Raw genomic sequence first — 24,872 nt, 5'->3', positions numbered from 1 at the left:
TTATTGGATAGGTACGTGGAGCACACCAGAATGATAGGGAGTGGAATAGCTTGATCTTGGACTTAGCTCAGCACAACATTGAGGGCCAAAGGGCCTGTACTGTGCTGTAGTGCTGTATTTTTCTATGTTCTATGTTACACTAACGTCATAAACCACTGCAGTCCCAGCAACGTAGGTACACCCGCAATACTCTTGGGGAGGAAGTTCCAGGGCTTTGACCCAGTGTTTGACGCAGTGACAGTGAGGGAACGATAATATATTTCCAAGTCAGAATGATGTGTGGCTTGTTGGGAAATTTGCAGGTGATGTCCCCGATGACAGTGTTTGTTAGTTTGATAGATGCTGTTGAAGGAACTTTGGCAAGTTACTGCAGTGTAGCACCAAATTATACCTGAGGGTAAATGGGCATGGGTGAGGAAGGGAAGAAACAAATATGTAGTTTGAAAATATAAAATTAGGCCAAATGAATCCACAGAATATTGGTTTTATCTGCATGTGAATGAAGAAATGCATACAACCAAAGCAGATGGGATTCAGAGATCCTTGAGGACAGTATGTATGCACATTTTGTAAGTGATCTTGTCAGCATGTATTGAGTTTAGAAAATATTTTTGTCTGTTTCTCCCTTGTTTTGATTATTTTTCTTTAATTCATCCTGCAGTTTTAGCCGTTTGTTCAGTCCATCTAGTAATACAACCAAGAAGCCCATCACACCCGTCAACGTTAAATACAATGCGCCAACCTCGCACATCACACCTGGAGTGGCTAAGAAGCGAATCGGTGCTTTATCTCAGTTGCCTAGTGACAAGTCAAAGGCTTTTGATTTCCTTAATGAAGAGTAAGTTTCACTATATTTATAAGATATATTGCTTTGTGCGCCATTTCTTCCTCTTTTTATCCTGAAGGTACTGACACATGCTCTGGTGGGCTTCCACCTGCACAGGAACCTGGCTAAGTGGCCAATCTCTGAATCTGAGCCTAGTGTTGGCATCAGTTTGGCTAGGGACTGCATCATGGGAGAATCTGAGCTGGCCGTTATTTGATGTCCTTGCACATACACTTCCTAACAAAGGTCACTGGGCAGTGGTTTGGATCCTGGATGATAACTCTTTCCTCCCCTCACCAGTTCTTTGTATGGGGTCATTTGTAGTAGCCCAGTGCCTTCAGCAAATCTAATGCAGCTCAAGAATCAAACTTGTGAACTTGCTTTGTGTATTCTTCCATTGTAGACCATCTTTTTAATGATAAGAAATTGTAATATCTAAGTGAAGGGCCCAAGAACCATTTTATATGAAACAGCAAATGTTGCAGAGCAATAGAAAAGATTATATAGATTAAGCAATTAAAGGCCTGCAGATTAGAAATTAGATGGAGCAAGGTGAGATTCTTCTGGATTGAAGAAAAGCAGAGACAGTCATGTACAAGGTGTTATTCCCTGTACTTCTCTTGTATTTGTCATGCAGTGAAGATCATGTCTGCTGTGCCTCTTAGTGGGTAGAATTTGCACTGCGATTTTGGAGGAGCTCTTCAGCCACAGGGAGAAGGCAATTAAAGAGGACTCTCGTAATGACTTTCCCTGTGGCCACCTGGAGGAAATTCCTCTGCAGTTTCTGCAGTCGGAATTGGCACCTTTCCTGATGATGGTCACAATTATGGCATCTCTGAGATTTCCTGTCTTGTTCTCTTTTCAGATAAGGGAAATGAAGTCATGCATACATGCCAATAGTGCTTCTTTGTCATGTTTTAGTGCTTCAGCGGGGATTCTATCTGTTGTCAGATGGCCTTTTCTGCTTCATGCCAGGTTGGGGCTGTGCTGAGATGGTGGCAGATAGCATGCTGTGGAATGGAGTCGAGTATGTTTGCATTGAAGACACAGTGCTTCAAAGTCCTCCTTCCAGCAGATGCTGGCTGTTTCTCTGTTGTTGATGAGATCCTCTCCATTCTTGACCAACAGTGGAGTGGGGCCTTGCATGCCTGGGCCTTATGCCATTTTGACTGTGCTAAAGAAACCTTGTGCATAATGGTTGTTAGCTAACTGTTGGATATCCTGTGCTTTCTGTGTCCACCACCTGTTCTTTAGGTTGTGGGTTTTTGCTGGACATCAGCTTTCAGCCGCCTGCAGAACTGCTTTCTTGCTGTACAGTTGGGTTGCATTCTCAGGTTCAGAAAAGCCTTGCACTTATCAGCTCCTGGATCTCTTAGTTGTTCTCATCAAACCAGGCTTGTTGTTTCATGGTCAAGTGATCAAATGTCTCTTTGTAGATGCTAATTATGGAGGCAGACCAGGTGCTGTGGACACTTTGGTTCACTGCGAGGCATCAGTTTGACAGTGGGATTCTGGCTAAATAGAACTTACTCATCAGGCCCTTTTGAGTGTCAAGGTTTTGAGACTGAGAACAGTTGATGATCTGAAGGAAGTTGGATGTTAAGCTGCTTGCTGATTTAGGAAGTGTGTGGGAGAGAGAGAGGATGAGCCCTACAGTGCCTGGTTGTCTTCGACATCAACGTTGGATACAGTCAAAGCAGATTGTCCAAATCATTCAAAGAGCTAAGAGGTCCTGTGATGGGCAGTATTGATTATAAGATCAGTAAAAAGTCTGACAACACCAGGTTTTAGTCCAACCGATTTATTTGATAGTAAACTCACTAGCTTTCAAGGGGTTTCCCTCTTCTTTGGGAAACCCCTCAAAAGCTAGTGAGTTTACTATCAAATAAATCGGTTGGACTAAAACCTGGTGTTGTCAGACTTTTTACTGTGTTTACCCCAGTCTAACGCCGGCATATCCACATCATGATTATAAGATCACCAGTGGAATGGCCAAGCTGAAAACTGGGCATCTGGCCATTGCTTAGAGGAGAACTTTTGAGGTTGAGAATTAACTGCAGCTCCTGTAAGGAAGACCAAATAGAGGACAGGGCCAGAAGAACTTGGAGTGGAGAAAATTACAGGTCTGGTGTAAAATGGCCAAATGTGGTGGCAGAAATGTTGAGTATAATGGGAGGGATACCATCAATGCCAAAGAGCCATGTGTTGAATGCGCTGCCACAGAGTTATGTCTCCTCTTCTAAATTTACAACGTGCTTTTTTGCAGAGTGACATCCTTGGATTTGCATCAGCTTCTCACACACAATTAAGTTGCTGCTCTGTCAGAGTTGTTGAGCAGATGCCCCTGTACATAGGGGAGGATTTCTCCTCTCCTAGTTGGTGTTTGCCCAGTATCCTCGGAAGAGGATATTTACCTATCAGTTTCACCAGAAAGGGGAATTCTGGATACTGTTTAAAGGATTTTAAAGTATTAGCTTGTTCCTGCACAGTGTTAAAATGGTGAAGCAGCAGTTGTATTGTGTAACTTTATTATTTGTTAGTAGCGGTGAGAATACTTCAGCCACCCGAAGGGAGCAGAAGAGGGAGCAGTATCGTCAGGTCAAGGCTCATGTACAGAAGGACGATGGCCGAATACAGGCCTATGGTTGGAGTCTGCCTCCTAAATTCAAACAGGTAACAGTTCAGTCTTTTTTTTCCTTGAAAGTTATGTTCCCCACTATTAACATCTTCAAACGCAGAAAAGTTATTTCTTACTGTTGCAATTGCTGTGTTACTTGTATTTGATGCCAAAAATATGTAGTGGACAGTTCTTAGACTGAAGAATTGTTGTATGTTTTATATTTTTAATGGTTTTTCAGATTTTGGAGCTCTTTAATAGTGTTTAATTTTCTAATTTAATTTGATTACTTTGATAATTTGTTTCAAAAATGTTGTTCTTTGCCTTTTGCTGGTCTCTGTCTTGAGGAGTAAGACCTTGCTTTTTGTTTGGGGTTTGTCATGGGTGGCGACAGTCTTTAAATTGGGTTGCACTGTTCCGACAGTGACCCCATACCTTGAGACCAATTCGACAGGAGAGAGATGCTTGAGTACTGCACAGAGTGCAACAAATGTATTATTGATGCCATTACATATTAAATGGCTAGCCACGAGTAATGAGTGGTTCAGTTAGGGTGGCTGGAGGAGTGTACTGACAGATATAATATCACATTTATTATTGCTACGGCATTAGGTTTGCTCTCACAGCATTTCCAACAAAATTATCCTCTTGAGTAAAGTTAATGTAAATGCATTTAAAATGGACATACATAAATGTGATCAAAGGTACATAGTAAAGTACAGGTGAAAATTGGATTTGTGTATATTATACATTACACAGACTGAAATGGTGTCTAGTGCATTGTGTGCAGAGGGATCTAGGTGACTTAATGCATGAATCACAGATACAGCAAGTAATAAGGAAAGCTAATAGAATGTTATCATTTATTGTGAGGGCAATAGATCACAAAAGTAGGGAGGTTATGCTTCTGTTGTACTGGGCATTGATGAGACAACTGGAGTACTGTGTATAGGATTCGCCTTATTTAGGGAAGGATGTAAATGCATTGGAAGGAGTGCACAGAAGGTTTACTGAACTACATCTGAATTAGATGGGTGGTTTTATGAGTAAAGTAGCTAGATAGGCTATGTACTTGCTGGAGTTTAGAAGAGTAAGAGGAGATTTGATTGAAATATCCTGAGGGTTCTTGAGTTGGGGGTAGGGTGTTAGCGTGGACAGAGGATTGGTTGTCAAATAGGAGGCAGAGAGTGGGGGTCAATGGGTGCTATTCGGATTGGCGGTTGGTGACTAGTGGGGTGCCCCAGGGGTCGGTGCTGGGGCCTCAGTTATTTACCATTTATATAGATGATCTGGAGGAGGGAACCGAGTGCAGGGTGTCGAAATTTGCTGATGACACCAAGATTGGGGGAAAGGCAAATTGTGCGGAGGGTGTGGAGAGTCTGCAGAAGGATCTAGATAGGCTGGGCGAATGGGCCAGGAAATGGCAAATGGAATTTAATGTTGGCAAGTGTGAGGTGGTCCACTTTGGTAGGAAGAATGGTAGGAAGGACTATTACTTACGGGGCGAAAAACTGCAGCAGGCGACGGTGCAGAGGGACCTCGGGGTCCTTGTGCATGAGTCGCAAAAACCCAGCTTGCAGGTGCAGCAGGTGGTCAGGAAGGCGAATGGGATGCTGGCCTTCATAGCGAGGGGGATTGAATATAAAAGTAGGGAGGTCTTGCTGCAGCTGTATAGGGCATTGGTGAGGCCGCAGCTGGAGTACCGTGTGCAGTTTTGGGCGCCGCACCTGCGCAAGGATATTTTGGCCCTGGAGGGAGTGCAGAGGAGGTTTACTAGGCTGATACCGGAGTTGAGGGGATTGAGCTATGAGGAGAGGCTGAATAAACTAGGCTTGTACTCGTTAGAGTTTAGAAGAATGAGGGGAGATCTCATTGAGACGTATAAGATGATGAATGGGATGGATAGGATAGAGGTGGAGAGACTCTTCCCGCTCAAAAAAGACAGTAGGACTAGGGGGCACAGCCTCAAGATAAAGGGGAGGCGGTTTAGAACGGAGTTGAGGAGGAACTTCTTCACTCAAAGGGTGGTGAATCTCTGGAATTCTCTGCCCGTTGAAGTGGTGGAGGCTGCCTCGCTAAATATTTTTAAGAAGCGGGTTGATGGGTTTTTGATAAGAGAGGGGATTAAGGGTTATGGGGAGAGGGCGGGAAAGTGGAACTGAGCCACAACAGATCAGCCATGATCTTATTGAATGGCGGGGCAGGCTCGAAGGGCTAGATGGCCTACTCCTGCTCCTATTTCTTATGTTCTTATGTTCTTATATGGAGAGAATATTTCCCCTTGTGGGACAATTTAGTACTGTGAGCCACATTTAAAAATAAGGGGTCACCCGTTTAGGACAGAGATGGGGAAAGTTTTTTTCTGAGGGAGATGAGTCTTTGGAACTCTCTGCCTCAAAAACTGAGTCCTTGAATATTTTTAAGGCAGAATTAGATAGATCTTTGATAAGGATGAGGTCAAAACATGGGGGGAAGTAGCTGAAATGTGGAGTTGATGTCAAAATCCAATCAACCACAATTATAATGAATGGCAGGGCAGGCTTGAAGAGGCTGAGTGGGCTACTCCTGCTCATATGTTCATGCGAATACTGGGTGAAATTTGACCGGCACGTCTGCCCAAGGTTCGTACAGTCCCGCCCAAGGCCAAAGGATGATGCCGTTCCCTAAGCCTCACCCCCTCTTGGGATCGGGGCGGACGTGCCTGTAAGATTCCGGCCACTGAGTCAGCCTAGGCTGCTTTTAGAACAATATTGCAGCAATTAGCTATCCTTGCCCTAAATGATAATCTGGGAAAAAGAAAATCTCAACTTCTCAAACAATTAAAGTTGAGTAAATAATAAAAGGATTATTAATTTAAAATAATTAATTTTAGTATGTTAATTGTCGTGTTCTTATTGATTATTGGTTGAAGAGGTACATGGCCCAGGTACTAAGCTGAAGCACTCTGACCTTCTCTTCCTTTCATCACATGAGCATGGTAAGGTGAGGGCCAAAGACACTGGACCGTTCATCTGTGACTGGACCTTTAGCTGTAAGCTGCTGCTTTTTCGGCTCTTCACCTTTGAAATTATCTTCAAAACCGACTGAATTTACTCCAGCTAATGTTCATTTCTATTTCCATGAGAGACATATTCGACTAAGGGTACTTTTTATGTTGTTGTGTCGAATCAGCCTTTGATTGACAATGACCCATTTTACAAAAGAGGATCTAAAATTATTATTGAGTGCTGGTTTCTCTGGAGAAATGGATACTGTATGGAGGTGCTCAGAATGGAGTAGGAGTTCTAATTTCAGCTTGTTACTTATATTGATGTGAATTGTGATTTAATCTTCTCCACTTGAGGGGTGTTGCTGCTAACAAGCAGTTGTGGGGAAAATTTCTTTTGATTAACAATTTGTGCCTTTGTCAAGTGAGAGAGAACATCAGAGTATTGTCAGCACCAGGTTAAAGCATCTAACTACTGAGTTGGGAGGATGATGGAATAGTGCTGTGTGTGTGTGTGTGTGTGTGTGTGTGTGTGTGTGTGTGTGTGTGTGTGTGTGTGTGTGTGTGTGTGTGTGTATTTGTCAGAGCATTCATGTAACTTGTTGCTTTCCCCTTAGGTGACAAATGGTGGTCCAAGTGACAGCAAGATGAAGAATCTGCCTGTGCCAGTGTATCTGCAACCTTTGGATGACAAAGATACTTACATGAAGGTGACCAAATAGTTAATCAATAAAATCTGCACTTTCAGTGTGAAGATTGTTTACTGAAGACAGAGATGGTGGATAGGCTTTCCCCGGAGCCAGTCCAGCATCTACAATCAGGAGTGTGATGGAATACTTCCCACTTGTCTGGATGAGTGCAACTCTAACAACATGGAAGAAGCTTGACGCCATCCAGGACAAAGCAGCTCCGCTTGATTGCAACCCCTTCCATAAACATTCAATCCCTGCACCACCAATGAATAGTGATAGCCGTGTATAACATCTACAAGATACACTGCAACAACTTACCAAGGTTCCTTAGGCAGCACTTTCCAAACCCACAACCATGACCATCTAGAAGGACAAGACAGCAGACACATGGGAACACCAGCACCTACAGGTTCCCTCCAAGTCACTCACCAGCCTGACTTGGAAATATATCGCCATTCCTTCACTGCCACTGGGTCAAAAAACTGAAACTCATAATCATAAATCCCAACAGTGCAGAAGAAGGCCATTTGGCCCATCGAGTCTGCACCAACAAAAGTCCCACCCAGGCCCTATTTCCGTGATCTCTCATATTTACCCTCCTAATCTCCGTTACACTGAAGGGCAATTTACCATGGCCAGTCCACCTAATCCACACATCTTTGAACTCCTTCCCTAACAGCACTGTGGGTCTACCTACGCTTCAGCGGTTCAAGAAGGCAGTTCACTACCACCTTCTCATGGTTATCTAGGAATGGACAATAAAGGCTGGTCTAGCCAATGGAGCCCACATCTCATAAATATATTAAAAACTGTTTAAAATCTCACCTTCCCAATTTGGATTTTGGATTTCCTCCTGACATTCTTGCAAAGAATTGACGGTTCAGATCCAGCAACTGGTAAAGACTCCCTCAGCTGGGTGTGTGTATTCAGTAGCTGCTCTAACACTCAGCTCAAGCCTGGATGCAGCTTCAAACTGCATCAAAACTTTCCAATGAAGCATCACCCTAGTGCTGGAAGTTAAAAGCACTGTCGCTTTTGAAGCAATCTGCGCTTCAGTACATTAAACTCTCGAGCTGTCATGAGACCCATTGATCAGGGGAAACACTTTTTATGAATGACTTCTAATGACATCGGTTTGCCAAATTCCCACCTAATATCAAACCAGAAGTCACCATTTTTATGTATTTTGACAGTTCCTGATGTGAGCAAAAGTTATTGCTACCTACACTAACATAAAGCACTGCTGTAACTTTCTGGACCCTTGAATTGAAACAACAATGTTTGTTTATGTAGCACCTTTATTATAATAAAAGATCCCAAGATGTTTTACAGAGGCATGGTAAAACAACAATGACAGCAGGCCATGCAAGGAGTTATTAAGAAAATGACTAGAAGTTTGGATGAAGAGGAATCTCTGAGAGGAGAACAGGACAGATAGAGTTAGTCAGGAAATTTCAGATCTTGGGACCCAGGTAGCAAATGGCACAGTCACCAATGGTTGAGCGCTTTACATAGAAACTAGAAGCAGAAGGAGGCCATTTGGCTTTTCAAGCCTGCTCTGCCATTCATTTTGATCATGGCGGATCATCGAATTCAATGCCCTAATCTCCGTTCTACCCCCCCCCGCCCCCACCTCCCCATATCTCTTGATCCCTAGTAACCAGCAGAACTATATCGTAATTTCTTTTTGAAATCATACAATGTTTTGGCCTCAATACTTTCTGTGGTAGTGAATTCCATGCATTCGCCACCCTCTGACTGAAGAAATTTCTCCTCCCCTCATTTGTAAAAGGTTTACCTCTTATCCTCAGTCTATGACCCCTAGTTCTGGACTGCTTCACCATCAGGAACATTCTTTCTGAATCTACCCTGTCTAACCCTGTTAGAATTTTATAAGTTTCTATGAGATTCCCTCTCACTCTTCTAACCTCCAGTGACTATAATCCTAGCTGACTTAGTCTCTCCCCACATTAGCAGACCTGCCATCCCAGGAATCAGCCTGGTAAGCCTTTGATGTACTCTCTGTATAGCAAGGACATCCTTCCTCAGATAAGGACATCAAAACTGCACACCAAAGCTGCAGACAGATCAAAAAAGAAAAGATAGTTTACATTTGTCATTGGCTGTCATTTGACAAGAGCCATTTTGATACTATGGCAGGGATTGAAACCTGATTGAAGGGACTCAAACATGGAAAGATGGGCTGAGATTTGGGAGGTGACACATTCAGCAATTGTCAAGTGGACAGGATGTTTGGAAACGGGAGAGTTGGCAAAGGAGGAGAACTAAAAGGTCATTTCTTTGAGTGGAGTGAGAACTGAATATTTGAAGGAGAGGAGGGCTGTGGATGAGGAGAGAGAGAGCAGTTAATGTTATCGGCTAATATGGGAGTTGGGAAAAAACGTTGGATGGTCAGTAATTCAGTGGGAATAGAGTTGAGGAAGCAAGATTTGGGCCTCGTACAAAATGAGCTCAGGGAGGGCATGAAAGGGAGATAGAAGAGAAGCTAAAGGAAGATGCATGGTGGCACCATGGTTAGCACTGTTGCCTCACAGTGCCAGGAATCCCAGTTTGATTCCTGGCTTGGGTCACTGTGTGGAGTTTGTACATTCTCCCCATGTCTGTGTGGGTTTCCTCTGGGTGCTCCGATTTCCTCCCACAGTCCAAAGATGTGCGGGTTAGGTGAATTGGCCATGCTAAATTGCCCCTTAGTTTCAGGGGAACTAGCAGGGTAAATACGTGAGGTTATGGGGAGAAGGGCTTGAATGGGAGTGTGGTTGGTGCAGAGACAATGGGCCAAATGGCCTCCTCCTGCACTGTAGGGATTCTATGATTCTAGGCAAATTCACAGCTAGGGCAGAGGACTGCGTTAGAGGAAATTTGGCCCATGAGGGACTGGAAGAGAGTGAATGGTAGGGGCAGCTGATTGTATAGCCTCAGTCTTATTGACAGAAATATTCCATGAGCTCCCGGCATGTTATAGGCAGCAAGGATGGACAAGCCAGCAGAGAGGGATTAAAGAAGATGATTTAGTAGGGAATGGAAGCCGGCAGGATATCTTTTCAATCCATGGTGATCCTGGAATAGTGAGCAGCTTTCACAGATGAGAGAAGGTCCAATTGTGCGTTATCCAATCAGAATTGCAGCGTACTTGATAGCACAGAAACGGACCATTCAGCCCAACAGGTCCATACTTGTGTTCATGCTCCACACAATATTGGTTTGTGGCAAACAGTTATACAGAAGTTTAATCCACTTAGTTTTGAAGTCTGAACTCTGTATTACTTTAACTATTACTTCAACTATTACTTCATGGTTATCGATTACCTTTCCACCTTGAATGGTGCCCTACATTCTGGGTCTTAGCTCTTCTCTTGGAGTTATCAACAAAAATAATCATCCTCCCGATGAAGTGACCTTGATTGACAATCTTGTTTTTATTTCCCAGTTATGGTGTGCGGTGGGCGTTAACTTGTCTGGAGGAAAAACCCGTGATGGTGGCTCAATCTTTGGTGCTAGTGTGTTTTACAATGACGTCTCCAGTTCTGAACCAGAAAGCAATAAGCAGCGGAAAGGATCTCAGAGCAGCTTGGACCGGTTGGAGCTAGAGCTTAAAGTACGTATGTTATCTTAAAAATTGCACTTAAAAGATTTTAGCATTTCAAGCATTTTGAGTTGTTTTAAATATGTGTATTTTTAAATTGCCTTGACTGGAGATTTTGTAAGGAGTTCAGACAGAGTAGATGGAGAAAAGCATTTCCCATTGGTGGAAGAATCAAGAATCAGAGGGCACAGATTTAAAGTAAATGGCAAAAGAAGTAATGGCGACATGAGGAAAAGTATTTTCATACAGCATGCAGTTAAGATGTGGAATACACTGCCTGAAAGCATGATTCAGTCAGGCATTTCAGAGGGAATTGGCTTGTTATCTAAAAAGGAGGAATGTGCAGGCCTACAAGAAGTTGGAGGAATGGCACTAGATGAATTGCTCCAATGTAGGCACGATGGACCGTTACGATTCTGATCCTGAGAGATTTTGAAAGATTAAAACTAGCTGCGTAGAAATGTTCTGCTGTTTCATTACCCAACTGGCAAGGGTGCAAGAAGAGAAATATGATTCATTCTTCATCCATTCACTAGCCTTTTTTATTTACATTTGATGACAGAGTATTGTATTCAGTTCTGGCTGCCACACTTTCGGAAAGATCTGAGGGCATTTGAGAGAGTGCAGAAATGATCCATGAGAATGGTCCCAGAGTTTGAAGGACTTCAGTTACAAAGGTGGATTGGTGAAGTTGGAACTGTTTTCCTTGAAAAAGAAAAGATTGAGGAGACTTGATGGAGATATTCAAAATCTTAGGAGGTTTAGATGGATACAGCAAAAATGTTCCCAAAGTTGGCACAGATTAAAGGTAGCTGGTTAAAGAAGCAATGGTGATGTTTTCATGCAGTGAGTGGTTAGGATCTGGAAAGTATTGCCTGAAAGTGTACTAGAGGCAGTTTCAATTGAGATATTCAAGAGAGAATTGCCTTGTTATCAGAAAAGAAAGAATGTGCAGGGCTATAGGGAGAAGTCGGAGAAGAAACAGGAGGTAAAATGCTTCTAGAGAGTGCTGGCACAGACATGATGGGCCAAATGGCCTCTTCCTGTGCTGTAGTAGTTCTGTGATTCTGTGTTGCAGATAGAATGGAGTAAGAGGTGAGCTTGTGTTCTGTTTGGTTTCTAATTGTTGCAGAATGTTCTGAATGGAGGTCACATGTTTCCTAATGGAACTGAGCAGGAGTTACCCTGGAACACCATTTTGCCCATTTCCAACTGTCTAAGTGCAGTGTTGGTAGCAGCAGAGGCCTTTGCTGGACACAGTGGTTATCTCACTTTTGTGCTGCCCTCACACCCCCCCCAACCCCACACACCTAAAGGTGTTGACTCTTCCTGAAGTATATTGTCTCACTGCCTAGACAGTCATGTAGAATACAGTGTCCTATGTAATTGTAAGCATCCAGGGCATCGTAATTGAGCTAAATCTGGTCCTTGCCTGGCATTTACATGTATGCTGACCAGCAGCAATTTTTGAATAATAACCAGGCAGGAATTTGTGTTGAATTTCTTTTCTTTTGTTCCTCCTACTCTTAGCAGCCAAAGAGCTTGGCTTCCAATTACAAACATCCCAGCTGATTTTGCACAGACTGGGTATTGAAATGCCAGCTTTTGGGTCATTTGGTTTATTGTTTACAGGCAACTATTGGGATTAGGGAGAAGGATGCCTGTGGGACTTGGATTTATTTGAGATTTCTTCCCTTTTTTGAGAGACTAAGTGGACTTGCTCCCAGACCACTGCTGTTAGTTAGATGAACTCTGCTGCTGGGAAGTGGCACTGTTCACCCAGAGGCAGAGGGTGGGGGGAGTGCAAGTTGGCAAGGGTGACAATGTGTGCCTGGGAAAGAGGATGCGGCACTCTTCCCCACAATGACTTTCTCTCTTGAAATCAATTTCCCTGTCTTTGTCCCCGGATGGAAAACTATTTGCCTATGCTTTCCTCGGATCTGAATCTTACCTTTCAGAACCGCAGGCACAATCCAACATTCCTCATCTGGTGAACACAATTGCTGTTGCCTTAAGTCACAACCTGATTTGGGCCTAATAGATGGCCATTGTAGTATTTTGCTGCTTTACATGTTATTATACACACAGTTCATTGTTTGAAATATGGTAGGTTAGGAGCTGGAATAAGATTGTTTATTAAAATCTATATTGTGCAGGAGCAGGAGAAGGAGCTGAGGCATCAGGAGGAGCTGTCCAGCCTAGTTTGGATTTGTACAAGCACACATTCTACTGGGAAGGTGGTGGTGATAGATGCCAACCAGCCTGCTAAGATCTTGGACAGTTTTTTTGTCTGCAATTCACACATCCTTTGCCTTGCCAGTGTACCAGGTGAGTTCATTATGCATGCATATGGTACTTGGATTTATTTGAGATTTCATCCTTTTTTTGAGGGGCTGGTTGGACTTGCTAATAGCAGACTACTGCTATTAGTTAGGTGAACCCTCTGCTGCTGGGAGATGGCTCTGCTTGCCCCAGAGGCAGGGGTTGGTGAGAGTCAGGGGAGTGCGAGTTGGCAAGGGTAGAGGTGACAATGTGTGCCTGGGAAAGAGGATGCAGCACTCTTCCCCACAATGACTTTCTCCCTTGAAATCATTTTCCCTGTCTTTATCTCCAGATGGAGACCAAAAATTATTGATTCAAAAATTGATTTTTTGACCCTGTAGGTAACTCTAAGATTTGTCTACGTTTGACTTTGTTAAAAAGGTTTGACAAGCTTGTAATTAGAAGCTTATTGGTCTGAAGTTTGTACTTGCATTTTCCCCTTGAGCTCTTGTTCCTTGCTTTTGCCCCTCTTTCCCACCTCTACCTCACTTAGAGGTTGATCTTGGTGACATTTTCATGGAGTTATAGGAAGGGAGGGGTGTTCTCTGAAACTCAGTTGTTTCTATTAGTTCCCTATGTAGGAATAAGGATAATTCTCATCTATAGAAAAGTTCCACAGACTATGGTAAGGCAGGGCATTACGATTTGTGCTTTTTCTTGTCTAGAAATGCCCAGCGAAATTCGATTGTCAACTTGTTTCATAAGAACTTTAATTTGTAATATTTAGGATCAAACTATATATTACTGCTATATATATATTCCCACACTTGGGAATCAAGTAGATAAGGTTGTTAAGAAGGCGTACGGTGTCTTGGTGTTTATTGGTAGGGGGATTGAATTTAGGAGTCGCAGCGTCATGTTGCAACTGTACACAACTCTGGTGCGGCCGCACTTGGAGTACTGTGTGCAGTTCTGGTCCCCACATTACAAGAAGGATGTGGAGGCTTTGGAGAGGGTGCAGAGGAGGTTTACTAGGATGTTGCCTGGTATGGTGGGGAGGTCCTATGAGGAGAGACTGAGGGATTTAGGGTTGTTTTCGTTGGAAAGAAGGCGGCTAAGAGGGGATCTTATTGAAACATATAAGATGATTAGAGGTTTAGATAGGGTGGATAGTGATAGCCTTTTTCCTCGGATGGAGAAAGCTAGCACGAGGGGGCATGGCTTTAAATTAAGGGGGGGTAGCTACAGGACGGATGTCAGGGGTAGGTTCTTTACCCAGAGGGTGGTGAGGGATTGGAATGTCCTGCCTGCTGCAGTTGTAAATGCGCCTAGTTTGGGGGCGTTTAAGAGATCTCTGGATAGGTTTATGGACAAAAAGGGATTGGTATAGGCTAGTGGGTCATTGTTTTTGTAACTGGTCGGCGCAACATCGTGGGCCGAAGGGCTTGTTCTGCGCTGTTATGTTCTATGGTGCCGACTTGGTCACAATGCCACTAGTAACTTGTTCCATGGCAGCGAATTTCACACATTCCACAAACATCAGTGAATCCTAGAAAGTTGTATGCAGATGCAGCATGTAATAAAAAAGGCAAAAGGGATGTTGACAGTTATTGCAAAGGGACTGGAATATAAAAGTGGTTGTTGCAATTGTATTGGGCGTTGGTGAGGCCACATCTGGGGTATTGTGTCCAGTTTTGGTCTCCGTATTTGAGGAAGGATGTAGTGGCATTGGAGGTAGTTCAGAGGAGGTTCATCGGACTGATTCTGGGGATGAAAGGATTGGCATATGAGGAGAGATTAAACAGATTGAGTTTATACTCGCTGGAGTTTAGAAGAATGAGAGGGGATCTGATTGAAGTATATCAAATTTTAGAAGGGATTGTTAAAGTAAATGTAGCCCAAATGTTTCCTGTTATGGGGCAATCTAGAACAAGAGATCACAGGTATAGGTTGAGAGGCGGCAGATTTAAAACTGAGATGAGGAGGAGCTACTTCTTGCAGAGGGTGGTGAATTTGTGGAACTTGCTGCTCCTTAGCGTGGTGGAGTCTGAATCATTGAATGGTTTCAAGAAGGAGATAGATATATTTCTAATTAAAAAAGGGAAAGGGGGACATGGGGAGCAGGAGGAGTGGTGGATTTGAGATCAGGGAGAGATCAGCCATGATCTGATTGAATGGCAGAGCAGGCTCAAAGGGCTAAATTTTCCGACTTGTGTTCCTAATTCCTGTGTTCCTATGTAAATGACCAGATAACCTGTTTGATAGAAGTTTGTTGATAAATAAATATTAACCCAGATTGCTGTGGTGTACTCCCCGCTGTCCTTTGAAATGGACAGTGGAATGGATATTTTCACTGGAAATCTACTGCCCCACCCTCCGTGAAATCAGAGCGGCGAGAGCAGAATATGGAAATGTGCATTGAGCCTGGGCAGGAATTTCCAGTCTCTCTCAAGCAAAGCCATAAAATCCCACTCTTTGTCTACCAGAGAGAGTGGATAGGTTCCTAGTTTAACACCTAATCCAAAAGATGGCACCTCTGGTAGTGTAGTGCCTCGTCGATACTGTACTGGGAATGTCGGCTTGGACAATGTGCTTGCGTCTCTGGAGTGGGGTTAAACCCAAGAGCACCTGAGTCGGAGTTGAGGATACCACTGACTGGGCCATACAGAAATTGTAGAAATTCAATGGGAAAACCTGTTATTGAGTGAGATGTATGCTTTTAAGTAATAATATCAAATGGCATGATCGGATTGATGATTATTTGTAATAATTCATCCCATCAATAATTTATAGGTGCTCGAGAGACAGACTATCCTGCAGGGGAAGAGGTTCCAATGGATGCTGAGGGAAGCCAAGCAGAATGTGCCTCTTTGGCAGGGAGTGTTGCCAGTAACAGTTCAACCGGAAGTGACAATCTGTTGGGAGGGATCACAGTTGTTGGATGCACCACAGAAGGCAGTGCTATCCCTCCAAGCACACGCACTCCTGTCAGTTCCTCACCCATCCTTGAAGGAGAGCCAGGTATGCGGTTAAATAGATTGATGTGATGGCCAAGTTTCCATCCAATAGTTTCATGACTTTGCATTTTGTGGGTTAACAATGGTTTGCATTTACACTGACCTGAGGCAAGGATGCTATCCATTGAGCCATAGCTGAGCAATATTGCAGAAACTCTATGGGAAAATGTTGCTGTGTGTGCGGTGTGCTTTTAACCAGTGATAGTGATTAGCATGACCACACTGATGATGCTTCAGCCATTTGGAAGTTGGTGAGGATGTAAATGGTGGAAAATAAATGATAATTAAGATTGGATCTATTTTAAACCCTGAGGATATAAAATAGACGTGACCATTAGCTGGAGCTTTTCCTGCCATGGGTCACTATCTTTGTAATGCTAATAAGCAGGTTGCTGCTGTGAAACTTCAAATCTGCATACTGTTTAAATCTTCAATTCCTTTTAAATTTGAGCCTGGTGTGAGTACTCGTGTTGTGTTTCTAACCTGGAGAATTAAATGTAAGTAAATATTTACTGAAGTGTTAAGAACATAAGAAATAGGATGAGGAGTAGGCCCTTCAAGCCTGCCCCGCCATTCAATAAGATCATGGCTGATCTGAAGTGGATCAGTTCTACTTTCTCGCTTTCTCCCCATAACCCTTAATTCCCTTGCCTACCAAAAACCTATCTACCCGTGACTTAAATATATTTAGCGAGGTAGCCTCCACCACTTCAACGGGCAGAGAATTCCAGAGATTCACCACCCTTTGAGTGAAGAAGTTCCTCCTCAACTCAGTTCTAAACTCCCCCCCCCCCCCCCCCAATCTTGAGGCTGTGCCCTCTAGTCCTGCTGTCCTTTCTGAGCGGGAAGAATCTTTCTACCTCTACCCTATCCATCCCTTTAATTGTCTTATATGTCTCTATAAGGTCCCCCCTCATCCTTCTAAACTCCAACGAGTACAGACCCAGTCTATTTAGTCTCTCTTCATAGTCCAACCCCTTCGTCTCCGGTATCAGCCTAGTGAACCTCGTCTGCACTCCCTCCAAGGCCAAAATATCCTTGCGCAAGTGCGGCAACCAAAACTGCACACACTACTCCATCTGCGGCCTCACCAGTACCCTGTACAGTTGCAGCAAGACCTCCATGCTTTTATATTCTATCCCCCTCGCTATAAAGGCCAGCATCCCATTTGCCTTCTTGATCACCTGCCGCACCTGCAGACTGGGTTTTTGTGACTCATGCACAAGGACCCCCAGGTCCCTGTGCACCGTAGCATGCTGCAGCTTTTCGCCCTTTAAATAGTAATCCCTCCTACTATTATTCCTGCCAAAGTGGATAACCTCACACTTGCTAACATTGTACTCCATCTGCCAGGTCCTTGCCCACTCGCTCAGCCTATCCAGATCCCTCTGCAGACTTTCCACACCCTCCGCACAATTTGGTTTTCCACTCATCTTCGTGTCATCAGCAAATTTTGTTACCCTACACTCAGCCCCCTCCTCCAGATCATCTATATAAATGGTAAATAGCTGAGGCCCCAGCACTGATCCCTGCAGCACTCCACTAGTCACCAACCGACAATTAAAGGATATTGTTATTAAAGGACATGCTTGACTCTGAAAGCAGGTTAAATGGTTTGATTGGATATTTTTAAATCTGTCTGCATTCAGGGCAGTATGTTGGGCAGATAGGTCAGTGATTAGGGCACACTAAGTCCAGCTGTTCTACGGTCTTTTAAAAAGATTTCTGCTAAAATAACTGTGTATGGTTGCAGGGGAAATTGGTGCTGTGAATGTCAGCCCTGACGAAAGTTTGCTAGCAACAGAAGAGGCCACAGAAGCGACAGAATCCAATCTAAACCTTCCACTATCAGATGATGATTTAACTGATGGCTGTCAGTCTGGAGCTTACACAGAACATGTTTTCACAGACCCCCTGGGAGTGCAGAGCTCTTCAGACAGTTCACAGACGTTTAATCGACGGTAAGTAGAGTCAGCATGTGAAACTCTAATTGAGACTGTGACACAAACTTTTCTGACCTATATTGCAAACTGCACAGAAAATATAATTGTCCCGTACTAAATATATCTCCTTTTCCAAACCTAACTTCAAACATATTGACAGGTACTGTGTTATTTGTGGGAAAGTGGCTGATGTAGTATACTGGTTTCCAGTGGCCTCCATTGCATGTATAACTGCTTTGGAAAATTCTGTTTCAGTAGTTGCATGATAGCAGTTTTATTGGCCCAGGGGTTGTGTCACCAATATCTGATAGCCAAGACTAGGGCTGTTTGTGCACCAATGGAGCAGAGTAACTGTGGCCCTTTAATCCAAAACTTGTCATATGAGGAGAGACTAAGTTGGTTAGAATTATATTCACTGGAGTTTAGAAGAGTGAGAAGTCTCAAAACACCAGATTAAAATCCAACAGGTTTATTTGATATCACGAGCTTTCAGAGTGCTGCTCCTTCATCAGGTGAATCACTCCCTGATGAAAGAGCAGCATTCCGAAAGCTTGTGATTCCAAATAAACCTGTTGGACTTTAACCTGGTGTTGTGAGACTTCTTCCTGTGCCCACCCCAGTCCAATGCTGGCAACTCCACATTGAGTTTAGAAGAGTGAGGGGGATGTCAAAGAAACTTATAAAATTCTAACAGGGTTAGACAGAGTAGATTCAGAAAGAACGACCCTGATGGTAGGGGACTCCAGAACTAGGGGTTACAGTTTGACGATCAGGGGTAAACCTTTTAGAACTGAGGTGAGGAGAAATTTCTTCACCCAGAGGATGGTGAATGTATGGAATTCACTAGCTCATGGTAAATTATTGAGGCATGTTGCTGTGCAGAGGGACCTGGGTGTCCTTGTGCAGGAATCTCAAGGAGTTGGTTTGCAGGTGCAGCAGGTAATTAAGAAGGCAAATGGAATTTTGTCCTTCGTTGCTGGAGGGATGGAGTTTAATAATAGCGAGGTTAGGTTGCAGCTGTATAAGGTGCTAACGAGGCTACACCTGGAATACTGTGTACAGTTTTGGTCTCCTTACTTGAGAAAGGATATACTGGCAGTGGAGGGGGTGCAGAGAAGATTCACTGGGTTAATTCTGGAGTTGAGAGGGTTGACTTATGAGGAGAGACTGAGTAGACTGGAGTTATACTCATTGGAATTCAGAAGAATGAGAGGCGATCTTCTAGAAACATATAAGATTATGAAGGGAAAGACAAGATAGAAGCAGGGAGGTTGTTTCCATTGGCGGGTGAGACTAGAACAAGGGGGCATGGCCTCAAAATAATGGGGAGCAGATTTAGGATTGAGTTGAGAAGGCACTTCTTCACCCAAAGGGTTGTGAATCTGCGGAATTCCTGCCCAGTGAAGCAGTTGAGACTACCTCATTGAATGTTTTTAAGGCAAGGATAGATACATTTTTGAACAGTAAAGGAATTGAGGGTTATGGCGAGTGGATGGGTAAATAGAGCTGAATCCACGAAAAAACCAGCCATGATCATACCAAATGCGGAGCAGGCCTGAAGGGCTGAATGGCCCACTCCTAGTTTCTCTGTTAATGTCAAACAGAAGACCATAAGACGTCGGACCAGAAGTAAACTGTTTCGTCCATTGAGTCTGTTCTGCCATTCAATGAGATCATGACTGATCTGATATGTTAATCTTCAACTCCACTTTCCTGCCTTATCCCCATAATCCTTGATTCCCTTACTGATTAAAAATCTATCGATCTCAGCCTTGAACCTACTTAATGACCCAACCTCTACAGCCCTCTGCAGTAAAGATTTTCAAAGATTCACTACCCTCTGAGAAAAATAAATCCTCCTCATCTCTGTGTACCCTGAGGTTATGCCCTTTAGTTCTTGACTCTCCCACAAGGGAAACAATCTATCAGCATCTATCCAGTCAAGCCCCTTGAGAATCATTGCTGTGTCAATAAGATCACTTGTCATTCTTCTAAAGGCCAATCTGTACAGACTCAACCTTTCCTCATAAGAAGTATACTCAGCGTCAACTTTGTGAACCTTTTCTAGACTGTGTCCAATGCCTGTACATCCTTCCTTAGATAAGGTGACCAAAACTGATCACAGTAGCCCAGGTATGTTCTAACTGGTTCCTTGTATACTTTTAGCAAGACATTTTTATATTCCAATTCCCATTTTTATACTCCAATCCCTTTGAAACAGAGATCAACATTCCATTTACCTTCCCTATTACCTGCTGAATTTGCATGCTAGCTTTTTGTGAATTATCATTGAGAGCCCCCAAATCCCTGTGCTGCAACTTTCTGCAGTCTCTCTCCATTTAAATAATATTCAGCTCCTTTATTCTCCCTACCAAAGTGCATAACTCCACACTTTCCTACATGATATTCCATTTGCCAGGTTTTGTCCACTCGATTAATCTGTGTATATTCTTCTGTTGATTTTGTCATCCTTGCCACTTGCCACCCCTATTATTGTGTCATCCACAAATTTTGCAAGAGTACATTTCCTTCCCTCATCCAAATCATGAATATGTATTGTAAATAATTGCAGCTCCAGCACAGATCATATGGCATTTCACCAGTTACAGGTTGCCATCCTGAAAATGCCCCTCTTATCCCAACTGTCTGCCTACTATTAAAAGTTTAAAAAGTAGAAGTTTATTTATAAGTCACAAGTATGCTTACATTAACATTGCAATGAAGTTACTGTGAAAATCCCAATCCTCCAGTTAGCAATCCACTATCCATGCTAATAAACCCAAAACCATGGACTCTTACCTTATTAAGCAACCCTTTGATAAGATCTGCATAAACAAAGAACAGTACTGCACAGGAACAGGCACTTCGGCCCACCAAGTCTGTGCCAACACAGATGTCTCTCTAATCAAATATTTTATTGCCTCTATGTGGTCCATATCTCCCGATTTCCTGCCTATTTCATGTACTTATCCAGATGCCTTTTGAACATTGTTATAGAATCTGTTTCCACCACCTCCCCCGGCAGTGCATTCCAGGTATTCACCACCCTCTGTGGAAAAACCTGCCCCTCATATCTCTTTTAAACATTCCCCCATTTTCAACCTATGCCCCCCAAGTAATTGGCCCTTCGACCCTACGAAAAAATCCTGCTCATTACATCTCAAAGAATTTTAATAAATTTGTCCAGATGATGTCTCCTGTATGAAGCCATGCTGATTCTGCTTGATTATATTACGTATTTCATAGGGCCATAGAGGTTTACAGCATGGAAACAGGCCCTTCAGCCCAACTTGTCCATGCCATCATTTTTTTAAACCTCTAAACTAATCCCAATTGCCCACATTTGGCCCATATCCCTCTATACGAATCATAACCATGTAACTGTCTAAATGCTTTTTAAAAGACAAATTGTACCCGCCTCTACTGCTACCTCTGGCAGCTTGTTCCAGACACTCCCCACTTGCCCCTCTGGACACTTCTGTATCTTTCCCATCTCACCTTAAACCTGCGCCATCTAGTTTTAGACTCCCTTACCTTTGGGAAAAGATATTGACCATCTAGCTGATCTGTGCCCCTCATTATTTTGTAGACCTGTATAAGATCACCCCGCAGCCTTCTATGCTCCAGAGATAAAAGTCCCAGTCTATCCAGCCTCTCCTTATAACTCAACCCATCAACTACTGGTAGCATCCGAGTAATACTTTTCTGCACACTTTCTAGTTTAATAATATCCTTTCTATAATAGGGTGACCAGACCTGTACATAATATTCCAAGTATGGCCTTACTAATGTCTTGTACAACTTCAACAAGGCATCCCAACTCCTGTATTCAATGTTCTGAGCAATGAAACCAAGCATGCCAAATGCTGCCTTCACCACCCTGCCCACCTGTGACTCCACTTTCAAGAGCTATGAACCTGTACCCCTAGATCTCTTTATTCTGTAATTCTCCCCAATGCCCTACCATTAACTGAGTAAGTCTGCCCTGTTTCAATCTACCAAAATGTATCAACTCGCATTTATCTAAATTAAAATCCATCTGCCATTTGTCAGCCCACTGGCCCAATTGATCAAGATCCCGTTGCAATCGGAGATAAGTTTCTTCACTGTCTACTATGCCATCAATCTTGGTGTCATCTGCAAACTTACTAACCATGCCTCCGATATTCTCATCCAAATTATTAATATAAATGACAAATAACAATGGACCAAGCACCTATCCCTGAGGCACACCGCTGGTCACAGGCCTCCAGTTTGGAAAACAACCCTCTACAACCTCCCTCTGGCTTCTGCCAAGGAGTCAATTTTGTATCCATTTAGATACCTCACCTTGGATCCCCTGAGGTTTAATGTTATTTAACTTTATTTCTAAATGCTCTGCTATTACATCTTTTAGAATGGACTCTCTAACATTTTCCCATTGATGGATATTAAGCTAACTGGCCTACAGCTATCTGTGTTTTGTCTCCCTCCCTTTTTATAGTTTCCCAATCCTCTGGGACTTTTCCAGAATTTAAGGATTCGTGGAAGTTACTATCAGTGCATCCATTATCTCTGTAGCTACTTCCTTTAATATCCTAAAATGCAACCCATCAGGACCAGGGGATTTATCGGCCTTTAGCCCCAATAGTTTCAAGGTACTTTTTCTCGGGGTCCTTGTGCATGAGTCGCAAAACCCAGCCTGCAGGTGCAGCAGGTGGTCAGGAAGGCTAATGGGATGCTGGCCTTCATAGCGAGGGGGATTGAATATAAAAGTAGGGAGGTCTTGCTGCAGCTGTATAGGGCATTGGTGAGGCCGCAGCTGGAGTACTGTGTGCAGTTTTGGGCGCCGCACCTGCGCAAGGATATTTTGGCCTTGGAGGGAGTGCAGAGGAGGTTTACTAGGCTGATACCGGAGTTGAGGGGGTTGAGCTATGAGGAGAGGCTGAATAAACTAGGCTTGTACTCGTTAGAGTTTAGAAGAATGAGGGGAGATCTCATTGAGACATATAAGATGATGAATGGGATGGATAGGATAGAGGTGGAGAGACTCTTCCCGCTCAAAAAAGACAGTAGGACTAGGGGGCACAGCCTCAAGATAAAGGGGGGGCGGTTTAGAACGGAGTTGAGGAGGAACTTCTTCACTCAAAGGGTGGTGAATATCTGGAATTCTCTGCCCGTTGAAGTGGTGGAGGCTGCCTCGCTAAATATTTTTAAGAAGCGGGTTGATGGGTTTTTGATAAGAGAGGGGATTAAGGGTTATGGGGAGAGGGCGGGAAAGTGGAACTGAGCCACGACAGATCAGCCATGATCTTATTGAATGGCGGGGCAGGCTCGAAGGGCCAGATGGCCTACTCCTGCTCCTATTTCTTATGTTCTTATGTTCTCTGGTGGTTAGTGCACTTATTTCCTCTCTCACCCACTCTTTGGTTATTGAGTGTCTTCCACCCTGAAGACCAGTGCAGCTTATTTGCTTAATTCCTGTGCTATCTCCTAGCTCCCTATTATTATTTCCCCAGTCTCATTCTCTAAGGGGCTTATGTTCACTTTGGCCTCTTCATTTTTATATATTTAAAGCTGCTCTTACTGTCTGCTTTTATATTATTTGCCAGTTTGTTTCTCCCTCTTATTTTTCGGTAATCTTTTGTTGGTTTTTAAAACTTTCACAATCCTCTGGCTTACCACGAATCTTGCCATTATTATATATTTTTTCTTTCAGTTTAATACTAGCCTTGACTTCCTTGGTTAACCATTCCTAGAATTCTCCTTCCTCACTGGGATATATCTTTGTTGTGAGTCATGAACTATTTTCATAAATGTCTGCCGTTGCTGATCAACTCCTTTCCCAGACCACTCTAGCCAACTCTCTCTCATTCCCTTGTAATTATCCTTATTTAACTTAAGCACAATTACTTTTGCCCTAAGTTTCTCACTCCCGAACGGAAATCTAATTTCTACCATCTTATGATCACAGTTTCCTAGGGGTTCTTTTAATGTGAGATTGTTCATTAAACCTGATTCAAAATAATTAAACCTGATCCAAACTAGCCTGACCCCTAGTTGGGTCCAGAGCATATTGCTCTAGAAAACCATCCCGAATACACACTCATGAATTTTTCCTCATGACTACCTTTGCTGATTTGATTTTCCTAATCTACTTGAAGGTTAAAGTCACAGATGATTAAAGTAATGCCTTTTTTATATACTCTTATTAATCTCCTGATTTTTCTCTGTGATACTATATAGCTACAGTTAGGGGGAGCCTATGCACTACTTCCTCTTATTTCTTTCTTCCACCCATATGATTTTTACATCTTCTGATCCAAGATCATTTCTTGCTATCGTACTTATTCCTTCTCATACTAACAAAGCCATCCTGCCACCCAACCAGTCAAATAATGCAACCTACCCCCACCCCCATGCAGGCTTTAGATTGACCCAACTCGACCTCTCACAGCCGAACCCCATCCAATCCCCGCCCCACCCCACCTCCCAGCTCAGGACCCTGTACTGGCCTCATGCTTTGACAGTGCCACTGATGCACTGGCACCCTGGCATTGACACCCTGAGAGCAGTCAAGGATGTAGATCCAGTGGACGTTTGCTCCTCTGCTGCTGCCTGGCTGCAGAGGGAGCATCCCCAAAGGACTTGAGGGTTGGAGGGGTTGGGCTTGGGGCAAGGTGATGACCACGGACAGGAGTCTCGTGATTGCATCATCCCTGGCAGACTGATTTCAGATAACACTGTGATCAAAATCTTCATTCCTTCCTGTCAGCTGTGCAACTTTGAGTGGCTTGGTCACTCTAATCTCCATGCTCTCTGGTCATCTGGTAGCTTTTAAATCACAGTAGCACTTAATTTAGCAGGAGGGATTTCCCTTCCTCGCTTTCAGAAGCTGCAGATATAAGGAGACTCCTTTGAAGTCCTCTGACAGAGAGGAGATGTT

General features: G+C 43.4%; 1 protein-coding gene across 6 annotated transcripts in view; it reads left to right on the top strand.

Annotated features, from left to right (window-relative positions):
* LOC145356524 (C-Jun-amino-terminal kinase-interacting protein 4-like) overlaps nucleotides 1-24,872 on the top strand; it is a 315,087-nt gene that overhangs the window by 261,723 nt on the left and 28,492 nt on the right. For 3 of the 6 annotated variants that reach the window (XM_080209269.1, XM_080209264.1, XM_080209268.1), the window contains 7 exons: nucleotides 662-838; nucleotides 3,370-3,499; nucleotides 7,047-7,139; nucleotides 10,570-10,737; nucleotides 12,882-13,053; nucleotides 15,781-16,008; nucleotides 17,758-17,965. In XM_080209269.1, coding sequence (XP_080065395.1) covers nucleotides 662-838; nucleotides 3,370-3,499; nucleotides 7,047-7,139; nucleotides 10,570-10,737; nucleotides 12,882-13,053; nucleotides 15,781-16,008; nucleotides 17,758-17,965 — 1,176 coding nt within the window. Of the gene's footprint in view, nucleotides 1-661; nucleotides 839-3,366; nucleotides 3,500-7,046; nucleotides 7,140-10,569; nucleotides 10,738-12,881; nucleotides 13,054-15,780; nucleotides 16,009-17,757; nucleotides 17,966-24,872 lie in introns of all 6 variants that reach the window. The other 3 variants (XM_080209266.1, XM_080209263.1, XM_080209267.1) reach the window with 1 other exon arrangement.

Source organism: Carcharhinus amblyrhynchos, chromosome 21 (genome assembly GCF_965287045.1).
Source record: "Carcharhinus amblyrhynchos chromosome 21, sCarAmb.v2.hapA, whole genome shotgun sequence".
In the NCBI taxonomy this organism is placed as follows: domain Eukaryota; kingdom Metazoa; phylum Chordata; class Chondrichthyes; order Carcharhiniformes; family Carcharhinidae; genus Carcharhinus; species Carcharhinus amblyrhynchos.
This window is presented reverse-complemented; position numbering and strand designations above follow the sequence as displayed.